General features: G+C 47.6%; 1 protein-coding gene across 4 annotated transcripts; it reads right to left on the bottom strand.

Moving 5' to 3' along the window:
- Positions 1-330: 330 nt before the first annotated feature.
- On the bottom strand, positions 331-11,331 carry smarcc1a (SWI/SNF related, matrix associated, actin dependent regulator of chromatin, subfamily c, member 1a). Of its 4 annotated transcripts, none has more exons than XM_058053838.1 (28): positions 11,087-11,330; positions 10,345-10,464; positions 10,177-10,262; positions 9,998-10,079; positions 9,830-9,922; positions 9,688-9,757; positions 9,542-9,611; positions 9,395-9,470; positions 9,174-9,299; positions 7,499-7,593; positions 7,270-7,400; positions 6,883-6,942; positions 6,761-6,798; positions 6,563-6,684; positions 5,857-5,928; positions 5,664-5,777; positions 5,429-5,582; positions 5,249-5,353; positions 4,963-5,022; positions 4,566-4,824; positions 4,325-4,486; positions 3,773-3,828; positions 3,342-3,495; positions 3,051-3,229; positions 2,845-2,979; positions 1,829-2,144; positions 1,623-1,748; positions 332-1,550 (listed from the first exon to the last, which is right to left on the bottom strand). In XM_058053838.1, exons 1-28 carry the CDS (start codon positions 11,255-11,257, stop codon positions 1,459-1,461), a joined length of 3,324 nt encoding a protein of 1,107 aa, XP_057909821.1. In that variant the 5' UTR covers positions 11,258-11,330; the 3' UTR covers positions 332-1,458. The 4 variants fall into 4 exon arrangements, with proteins under 4 accessions (XP_057909818.1, XP_057909821.1, XP_057909817.1 ...); XM_058053836.1 differs by having other exon boundaries at positions 333-1,550; positions 7,499-7,617; XM_058053835.1 differs by having other exon boundaries at positions 331-1,550; positions 5,249-5,582; positions 11,087-11,331.
- Positions 11,332-11,364: the final 33 nt, after the last annotated feature.

Genomic DNA, 11,364 nt, shown 5'->3' with positions numbered 1-11,364 from the left:
TGTTAGCATTCTGTTATTATGACATAGTGGTGAAAATGTTCAGTAAATCCCATCTCCATAACGTCCTCATGGTCAATCTGCCGCTCAGGAGAAATCTGATGGACGGATTAGCCGCCGGATGGCTGGGATTATCTTTGAAAGTGCCAAGTGAATCATGTTGTGTCCACTAAATCTTTACAATGAAATGTGACTTCAACCGCAGTCACTAGAAAAACTACAAATATTTCAAGCTGAAGTGAGATTGAATATTGTGATTAAATATTGTACTGTGTACAAAGCATCCATACAGTGGCACTCATACGTCAGCATCAGTAAGCAGCCATCAACGCAGAGGACAGCAGTTTGTAGAAAAACATTTTATTGGCCAGCGTGAAGGTCCAAGTAGCAACAGACCGTACAAAATCAAACTAAATGCTACACAAAAACCTGCTCTACACAAAACTCTTAAAAATACAAGTAGCCATTAAAGATGCTATGTGGGAGTGGTCAGTCACATCACATGACCTGCCTGGTGACGGGGTCATGGCCAGTGAAGGGCCATCCACCGACATGAGGACCCCTTAAAAAGACGAGACAGTAAGTGGCAGCAGAGGTAGCAGGAGGCAGAGGGTTCTAGAAGAGGAGGGCAGAGAAAGAGGGGGAAGGGTTCTAGAAGAGGTAGCTAGCGGGCGAGCAAGGAAGAAGAGGTAGCAGAGGTGCTAACAGTGCTAGCTAGCTGTCACGTCGCAGTTATTTAATTTATTCAACTTTAACTGTAGCACAAACCACTGTCAAATGACACCAGCACGGACACACGGGTGACAATGTTTCATTTTGTACAAGGCCACAGGTGCTGTTTCAACATGGTAACCTATGACCTTTGCACTCTAAATGCACTGCGCAGGTGGGGAAGGGGCTGGCGAGGTAGGCAGCGTTAGGAAGCAGAAGAGGAGCGGGGCTTAAGTCACTATAGCATTTATGTAGAGGCAGAGCCAAGACGTCCCAGTCGCACCAACAAAGGCTGCAATTAATGTCCGTTTGTGTGTGTGTGTGTGTGTGTGTGTGTGTGTGTGTGTCAGTGCATGGCAGCTCCAGTGTGAACCTCAGCTTAGTTTACGTGTTGCAGGTGGGGGCAGATGTTTCAAATGTTCCTGCAGGTGACCAGCTGCCATCTTTGTTTGGGTCAAACAGGAAGTGGAGGCACAAACTGCTCGGGAGGAGGCAGCGCAGGCGAGCTGTCATGCGCACTTACACACGCACGCACGCACAAACTTCAGTGTAAAAGTTTGAGGCAAGGCAGACACTCGTCCAGACCAAGCTTCTGATTTTGTACAGTGTTTGTGTCTGCAGCCTCCATCAGGCCCGACTCAGCAGGAACAATGTTTGTGTGTCTATGTCACCCTGAGTGTGTGCGTGTGTGTCTATGATAACATTTGTTTAGGTGGTGATGCAAAGAGCCTGTGTGTGGGTGCGGGGGTCTCAGTTGTCCGCCACACGTCCACTGGGGGGCACTGGAGCCACCACAGGAACAGGGGGCACAGCTTCAGGCTGTGCAGGTGGTGGTCCCGGGTCTGAAAACATCGAAGTTCAGTTGGAATAGTGTCGACAAGACTGGTGAGTGTGTGTGTCAGTTTTTTACTCACACATGCCGTTGGGAGCTCCTGGGTGGCGTGGCGGCATCATGGGCGGCATCCCACCAGGCGGAGGAGCGGCGGTGGGAGGGCCTGCCATCATGCGTCCAGGCATGGGCTGTCCTGGTCCTAGTGGTGCTGTGAAGAACACCAAAAGAACCTGTCAGAACAGCAACCCTGATTGTCCGTGAAGATGCCATCACAAAGCTCCACCTTACCTGGCTGGCCCGCATGATGGGGGGCCATAGGGTGATGACCCATGGGAGGGTAGCCGGGGTGCATGGCGGCACCGGGCGGGGGCCCTCCGTGATGAGGAGTGGGGGCGCCGTGGTGGGGAGGAAGGGCTCCGTGGCCGCCAGGATGCATACCCGGAGGCCCCGGGTGGGGTCCGGGGGCGTGGCCCTGGCCCTGAGCGGCAGCAGCAGCAGCAGCCTGCTGCTCCATCTGCTGGCGGGCCTTCATCTCAGCGTACTTCAGCTGCTCCATGTGGAACGTCTGACGCTCTGTCAACAGCTGCTGCCTCTGAAGCTCCAACTGCAGCAACAACAATCATGTGATCATAGGCCCCACCCACCATCACAAACTAGAGGACTAAATCAACACATCTCCAATAGATGAGCTTATATTAATGCATTATTAACAATCTAAGGTATTTCACCTGTTTCCAAGTCCACCCGTACACTTGGCATTGTGTGCATTGTGTACATTGTGTCAAGTGCCAAAGTCGCAAAATTGTGACAAGCAACATTGCTGAATTTAACAAGCCATTTGTGCAAATATGGTCCATCGTGTAGTTAATATCAAGAGAATGCGGATATTTGTAACTTCAATCTGAGAAACATTTATGGGGGTTTCAATGCAGAGTTTATAGACTCGTGTACGTGCGGCAGCGTATTCACTCACCATCACAGTCCAAATGCAACATACTTGAGCCAATGCTTTGTTAAACCGTGTTCGGGGCAGTAGGAGGGGACATAGAGGGTTGTCAACACCGCAAATGGTGGGGGTTGTGCAGGAGTGTAAAAAACCAAACAAATGCAGAAATAGCGGCATACACTGTACCTTCCACGGAAGACTCCCCTGACAAAATGCACTTAGATATGACCCAAGAATACAATGCCTTGGGAATATTCACAGATATAATCGATGGATAGCTAGATAGTTTAAATCTATGTAATAATAGCAGTAAAAATAGAAGTCAGGCAGCAGTGGTTGGGTGATGACTGAAACTTACGGCCTCCTTCTCGCGGTCCATGATGGTCTCAAGCTCCTCAAAGTGCCTCAGCTTGATCTCCAGCTTCTTCATCTGAGTCTCCACTAACAGAGCCACCAGTGACTTAATCTTCCTCTCCTCCACTGCTGCCAAGTGCTGAGAAGCAACAGTTAACATGAAGACCATTGCAGCTTGTTGACGTGTGCCAGCAGAAGGCAGAGTCTCACCTTGGCTTTGGTGGCAGCAGATGCCAGAGCGGCGGCGGCCGCGGTGGCAATGTTTCCTTCCCCGATGTCGTGCTCCAGCTTTTTCCTCTTTTCCTCTCCCTCCTCTGTAGTGGTTTTGTCATCTTTTTCCTTCTCCTGCTCCGAAGAGGACGTCTCCATGGATTCTTCATCATCCTTGTCTGGGAGGAGCAAAGACAGGAAATCAGTTATCAGCAATTTGCCAAAAGCAGCTTTGACTAAGTCACTAACTGCAGTTTTAGTGTGGTTAATAAATAAAAATAAACAACCAACCTGCAGCAGTTGCCTTTGTCTCATCTCCCTCTTCACTCTCATCCTCACGCTCTGACACCTCCCCCGCCTCCTTCTTCACCTTGTCTGGAGTCTCTGCCTTGTCGCTCTTCTCCGCTGACTCACTGGGCTTCTCTGCCTCATCCTTGGACTCGGCCTGAGTGGGAAGTAAGATGACCACCTTATGATGGCACAATACAAACACTCAAATGTCCTCTTTCAGAGGGAGGTCTCAATCTGCGACCAACAAAAGCAGGTAAACACGCTGATGATGCATTGCGACTACTTTGACTTTTTAGGAACAATCACTCCAGAGTCTGATCGTGGTTAACGGATGCTGTTGGAATAACATGCTCAATTTGTCTGGGCTTTTTCCAAACCAGGAAGCAGAAAAAAAATGAAGACTAGCTTTGTCAGACCTGTAATGTCCTCACCTTGTCTCCCTGCTGGGAGTCTGTGTCCGTTTCCATTTTGTCAGGTTCAGGAACCTCTGCAAGGAACAGAGAATCCAGTTCATTTGAAAATGAATAAATGAGCGGTATGAAAATAAAGTTCTAAAAGACAGAGTGAGCTTGTGGATGTGCCACAGATAGTTTGATGGGCAGACGTCAGGAGTAAAAGTGAAAGCTGGATGAGTGTTAAAACATGTCACAGGTGCGTGTGAAGATGTAAAGACCTTATAAATATAAATGTGCACTTCATCTCGCTACAATTTAACAGCCGGGTTGCATCTGAGGTTTATGCGGAAACAACATGATGGTGGGGGGATGTTTGAAGACAGCAAGAAAAAAAACATGATGTGCACTGACCCAGTTTTCAGCCACCCCTCCCCCTCGTCCTCTGTTAGCCCATCTGCTCTGCAGTTTTAATCTGGCTAACGTGGCGAAATGTGCACACACACCTCTGACCAACAGCAGCACAGCTACAATCTGCTGCCCTCTAGCGGTCACACATAACACAGATTCAGGCTCAGCAGGAATACCCACCTGTCTTCTCTGGCTCTTCAGGAGAGGTACCGGCGATACCACTGCTCTCTAGACCGAAGGCAGGGTCCACCTTGCCTGTGCTTCTCGCCGCCTCCTGGACCTTCTTTACGTGAGCCTCAACCAGTTCGGCAGGCACCTCCTCTCGCACGCGAGAGAACTCCTCTGCAGAAAGACATTTTAACACACCTTCCTGCAAGAATGCCAATGCATATAGTTGGCATTACAGTGTATGGTGCATTACCAAGTGCAGCCTTGGCGGCAGCAGACGCCACTCTGGGGTCAACCACAGAGGCCAGGAAGGCCACGGTGCTCATAACGGGGTTTCCAGACTGGCTGAAGGGGATGGGCTGATAAGCCAGAGGACCAAGCGACGCTTCTGAGCTCTCCAGGTATGGGTCCTCAATGGGGAGGCGCAGGAAGTGTAAGATGCACTCATCTTGTGTGCGAGAGCCAACATGCTCTGACACTTTGTTCCAGTCATCTTTGTACATCTCAAGAGCCTGGGAGGACAAAATAGACTCTTTGGATGAGGTGCACACACACACACACGGAGAAACATAAAAAGGTTCACCCTGAATCATACACATTAGAACTAAACTAGTTTGAGTCCTGCACAGGTCGGGTCATATGTGACTCACCTCCAGCAGTAGCAGGGTCTCCTGTTCAGTCCATTCTCGAGAGGATGACACCGATTTGCCCTAAAAACAGCACATCATCAGCTTATAATATGGGTGTCACAATCTTATGAATTTGCCATGTGCATGCAGACGTTGAAGCTGTTTCATCGAACTTGAGAATGTAAGATGAGGAAACTCATTAAAAAGGTGTTGAGATTAGGTTGTAAGGTTATTTGGGTCAATCTTTCGTGCATCCTTGGCGGAGGTCACCTGAGCATGTAAATGAGTGTTTCAGCATGGTGCTGACCTTTGAGTTCTTTTTGTACTGGTCAGTGCGGAGGCCAAAGTTTTGGAGGTCGATTTTTTCTTTGCTCTTGTCAGGGAAGTTGGCCATCTGCTGTGGAGGCGGAATCTGAAGGCAGGAAGCACAGAATGTCACATTTGTTGCTCCTCGCCACCTCCAGCTGCTCCTGGTCAACAGGCTTACCGGTGGAGGTCTGTGGTTGAGAGGCATGAGGCCAGAGGGGGTGTCAGCCAGCACTGTGAAGTGGGGTGTTGGTGGAGGCCCCATCGGCAAAGGTCGGCTTTCTGCGTCCACTTGGTAGTTCACAAGCCCCCACTGCTCCAGGAAGGCGTGGACCCTAGACAAAATGGACTCGGATTGAGTATAATTCGTAAAAAAACAAAACAATGTGTTAGAGTGTCATCATGCATCAAGTCACCTCATGATGGCGCACACGTCACCCGTCAAGTTCCTACGGCAGGAGGTGGAGGTGAGGTACTCCTGAGGGTTGAGCCGGTATGTGTCAATCATAAAGTTGCGGTAGGCTAGGTATCTGTTGGAGGGCGGGAACAATTACATTAGCATATAACTGTCATTCCATGCAGTCATTTTTGAAGGGGATGTGCACTCACATCTCAGGAGTTTTGGACTTGTTCTTTCCATTAAAGAACTCAGGCAGGGCTCTCCGCTCAATTTCATGGATACTAAAAGGACAGCAAGGTTTAAAGGAAAACTGTATTTCTTTTTGGAATTTTGCCCATCAGGCAAGACAAGGTAAGACATGAACGCACTTTTCTCCTTTCTGTGCCTTCTGAGGATACAAAAACAGATAAAAAGAGGCAGCTCATCAATGCATGTAATGGGACACACCTATTCCACCTAGGGAGCCTGCTATTAAAACACCTCCAAAACTGTTTTATCATTTATCATTTCATATTAGGAACACAATTCATCGACCTGTGTCCAGCCAAGTTTCAATTCAAGACGAGATATTTTGATGTAACTATATTTTTAATATACAGACATCCCAGCCATACTACTGTATTTTGCTGTATTTAAGCACTCTTAGAACTTCTTTCCCAGATGCACTGATTTCACATAACATAGAAACGAACGCGACACTGAGCATTACATTATGTACACGCAGCATTGTTGATGGTTTCTGGAGGTTTTTCAGAAGGCATTATAAAACACACAAAAGAGATTAAGATATGTGTGTTCAAGTCTCATAAGGATGGTGGATAATGGGCAATTGTTTTTATTTTTTTAAAATATCGTTTTCCTTTAAGGTTTGAAACATCATGAAACTGTCATGCTGTGTGATGGCATGCTGCTTACCAGTTATAGTCAAACCACGCACTGTAGCTGGGAATGATGATGTGGTGCGTCTGCTCTGTCACATTGTCCTCGCTGGCGTCCATCAGGCGGTTGATCTCTGCTTTGCTCTGATCCTCATCCTCCTAAACACAAAGTCAGTCAGCTCACGATGACAGATGCAGAGCGCCAGGGTTTTTTTTTTTTATTCAAGTCATCTACCTTGCCACCAGACAGCACAGAATCGTCCTCCATGTCATCTGCAGAAAGAAAGCAGCATTGATTTAAGAAGACATTATGATGATGCAGTCATCCACAAATGATGGGTTGGGGCACATACATACCCACATCTTGCCCATTGTCACCCTTTAGAGGAGTGCTCTCAGCATCCTTCTTTGAATGAGCTTGGTGGAGATATGAAAGCAATGTGTTATGTGCTGGACAGACATGCGGTGAAACTTTATTTACACAAAAGCTTTAATTAAACAAAACAATGTTGCTGCTGTGTAGACATTCTGAGTCTGGAATCGACTGCTTGCATTGGGGTGCCAATATTAGGCTGATATAATCTGATACTGTTTTGTTGTTGTTTTTGCTGATAGACACCAATATCATTACTGGATCAGGACGCCCCTAGTTGGAACCCACCATTACAATTCTTACGAACAATTGGTCTATTTGTCGGAACCTATCATTTTTCCGAACACTTCATCCTGTATGTTGGAACCTACCATTTTTAGAAACACTTCCCTCTTCCATGCTGGCACCAGCTGAAGAGTCGTCCAAGTCCTTGGTGACATCTTCCTCAGTGTCCTCTTCATCGCCTCGGTGACCCCGTCGCTTCCAGTAATGTCCTGGGTTCCTGACACAAGAAGAGGTTGTCAGTCATGACATCTACGCTTCATCGCTGACAAGCTGTCTGCAGACAGTCTGAACACGGCGCAGGCAAACGTTTCTTACCCTTTCTTTCCACCCTTCTTTCGGGACTCGGCGGGTGTGCTGGGCGGCGAGGGAGAGCGCCTCCTCTTCTTGCCGGCAGAGTTGGCCTTGCGCTCCTTGCGATCAGGTGTACGGGAAGACTGATCAGATAAACGGCGTGCCGCACAGGGAGCGAGGGATGGAGGATGAGAGAAAGAGCGGCAGAATGAGAGGATGGAACGCTTGCACACACAAGGAAGGGAAGCGGAGGGAGCACGACACCAGGTGGGGGAGGGAATGCAGTGGCGTGGACAAACGACCAGGGTTCCGATGTACTTCCTGTGTGCTGCCATGTACTTAAACATCTTGCAGATCATCAGCTAGTTATACGCTCCAAAAACCTGGAGGTGTGGCATGGCCAACATAACAAAATGAGGACGCAAAAGTACTTCCATTTTCCTCTTTTTCTTTTACACGTTAAATGTAAATTAGCACCGCTTGCTGGTATGGAGAGCGATTTCCACAGAATACACTACACTGACTAATGACTAGTGATGTGAAATTACTTTATTAGAAGAACCGGATTATATTACATTTAAGATTCAACATGGACCTGTTCTACATGGAGGTGTGTAATGAACGAGCTGGGCACCGCAGTGCCATTATTATTGAAGCAAGACACTTACTTAATCCTTTATCTTCCAATACATCATCACCGAGTCGCCTAACTTTCATTTCTGCTGGTATCTTGGAGCGCTAACATGGCAGCAGCTGTTCAACTCCGATGGAAAAAAAGCCACATGTCACTTGTTGACGCGGATGTTGGGAACACCAAGGGAGGTTGGATTATAGAGGTTTATAGTGTACATAAAGCCCTTAATGTGCATTTCCAGTAATGCCTCGTGCACTGCTGCTTCCATATGACTGTATTATTCATTGTAGCGATGCCATAGTCCACAATCTGATTGGCTTCTGGCCATGTGGTCGGGAGACAGCTTTTCTCCAATTAAGTAATGTTGTCACATTTTAGTCTTGTGAGACGACATTCGGGTCCTGACTGAAGACAATATAAAGTTTATTCCTGTACCAAACTCGTCGTTCAGTCATTCAACACACAGATGATATACTACTGGCCTTTAAAATAGTATTCCGTAGTATTAACCAGTGGTTACAGCTGCACCATGCAAGCTCCCTGCAACATGACACAGCGGTCCAGGCACAGTAAGGGGGAAGTACCACTGTACCCATTAATACTACTATCCATGGTGCATGGTGGTGTTGTGTTCTCCATGTGAGTGGCGGGAGTCGAGTGGCAATCAGCTTTGCGGTTACTGCACCTAGCAAGGTGGTGTGTAGCCTTTATTTATGAACATGATATGGCAACCGGATTGGCCCGATCGCGTGGCGGAAGCCAATATTATCAGATCTTCCAAAATACAGTGAATTGGCCACCTATCCCAATTCTGAATATCAGATCGGGACATCACTAGTCCAAACATTAGCCTCCATGAGTTTTTTCCCCATCTTAATTGCAGCTGGTTAACAGCTTGTTGTAAAAAATTGTAAAAACTTTTAGTCAAACAACAGAAACCCTGAGATGCTTCAGAAGAAGAGAAAGGCTATGAGGAAGGATGGCAATACAGACAGAAGACAGACTGGAAGTAGACAGACAAGCCAAACGGCAGCTTCATGCAACAATTTAGTCCTCAGGTTTTACCTCTTCCTCTTTCGGGAAGATCTTTTGGCGGAAGCTGATCGGTTTCTTGTTGTCGTCCACCTCGTAGTCTTCCTCATTCATCCATTCATTGAAGGCGTCTGTGTCCAGAACCCATTTAGCATGAACCTGCGTGCACAGTATGATGATCACTGTCACAAAACATCACCAGCCTGCCCCTCAGTAGAAGATGCTTATTTTCTGCATTTTGGCCTCATGCGCACCTTCCAGGGTCGGTCAGCGCTGGGGGGCTCCTCAACATCCCCATCCACCTCGCTGGCTGACACCCAGGTGTCATAGCTAAGGACAAGAGGCAGCAGAGCACATGAGACTATGTTTGTTAGCTATACTTGTAAGCTTTCTCTGGTCACCTGTCTGGATAGAGCCCCCAGTGGACCAGAACCTGCTTGTCTTTCCTCATGACGGGGCGCACCCACTCCTCTGCAAGACAGTTTCAAACAGAAGAATTAAACAAAGACTTTGAGAGACACAGCAGTGACAGACGCGATGAGAAAACCTTCTTCCTGCTGCGGTGGAGATGGAAAGATGATGTGGGTGGCCTTTGACTTGTCCTCAGTGATGGAGCCCTAAAAAAAAAAAGAACAGTTGCATAAGGAGCTATAATTATGAAATTGTTGAGGTGGTCAGCTGACACTCACCTGGTGTCTCTTGATGGCATCTTTGAGCTTACTGGCTTGTTTGGCCTCAATGTCCGTGTACAAGAAGACAGTGGGTCGGGTCAGACAGTTGTTCTGGAAGCACAACTCATTTCAATCACAATGTTTCTGCTACAAAAACAAGCATGACAAGTGCGGACGTGTTTATACCTGCACCAGGTTCTTCTCCACATTTAAAAACATTTCAACATTCCTGTCCATGCGGGAGGGGTTCTGCAGGTCAAAGCGCCGCCTGTGGATGGGGACATTGAGAGGGGGTGTGCTTGAATGTGCACAGTTGGATGAACTATGTTGGTAGCAGAGCGTGTACAAAGTTAAAGTGAACTCACCATCCCTGCTCACTCTTGAATTTGTAGACGGAGCCCAGAATGTGACAGAGAGAGCCGCCCGCCTTCATGTCCAGGAAACACTTGGCCTTGGGGAAAAAGACAAGCAGTGACTACTACTAGACATATTTCGCTGGAAAGACAAGAGCAAAGCTTTCTAGGACTTTCTACCGGCAGCTTGGTGAGAGCAGGGTTGTTGACTCTGCGTCCGAAAGCATCCTCCTGGAACTGAAGCAACTGGACCACCAAACCTGCCAGAGATTTACTGGAGGGGGAGTCGTTCTGCACATACTGCCAGAGGACACACAGACAGCTGTTTTTGTTCATATTCATCCAATACACCGGTGCATCATTTCAGTATATTGATTTTGAGTTCATTTTAAGACAAGTTCGAGTGAGCCTTCTCAATGCAAATGTTAAGCAGTCAACTTTCATGCGAGATATTAACAGAGTAACCATTTTAATGGAACGACGTGCATGATGCCCTGACAACAGCTAAGACGACGTAACTTTCCAGCCAAAATAAACTTTCAATCAAATAGGAAATCGTATCTGAAAAGAATGTATTGGCACTAGGAGCATCCACTCTTTTAGACGGTCACCATGGTGTATTGTGCTGTAAATACTCTGGTATAAATAATAACCAGTGTGTGCTAGCAGGTTAGCTTGTCGAGTGGGTTGGTCGCCAGCCAGAAACCCCACTAATGCATAAGACAAGTCACTATATAGTGAGCCATACTAAGCAGGGATAAACAGAAAGCTGCGATTAGATGCCACTCTTAAACAAGAAATAAAAACTTGGATGAGAACTCTTGACTTTAAGAAATACGTGAGACTAAACTGAGGCTGTCCATTGTCAGCGCGCCGTGGGCCTTCATAGGAATCAATGGAGCAACAAGCTAAGCTAGCTCACCTTCTTGTAGTGCTTCCCGATCCATAGACGAACCGTTTCAAGTTGAGATATCGTCTCAGAACTCTCCCAGAATTTTGCAGAGGGCCCACCATCCTTTTTCCGTCCCACTGAGGTCCCGCCGCCGACGGGGCCAGTGTTCGGCCCGCTCGCCGTGGTCGCCGCCGTCGACATTGTGTGTTTTTGTTCGCTGCGTTGTCGTTCTCCTCCGCCGCTAGACCGCTACTGCGCAAGCGCACACTGCCTTACATTTCAAGTCTCGCGAGACACGCGATTTGTTG

This window comes from Doryrhamphus excisus, chromosome 17, assembly GCF_030265055.1.
Source record: "Doryrhamphus excisus isolate RoL2022-K1 chromosome 17, RoL_Dexc_1.0, whole genome shotgun sequence".
NCBI lineage: Eukaryota > Metazoa > Chordata > Actinopteri > Syngnathiformes > Syngnathidae > Doryrhamphus > Doryrhamphus excisus.
The sequence above is the reverse complement of the archived record's forward strand: the minus strand, read 5'-3'. Positions and strand labels throughout refer to the sequence as shown.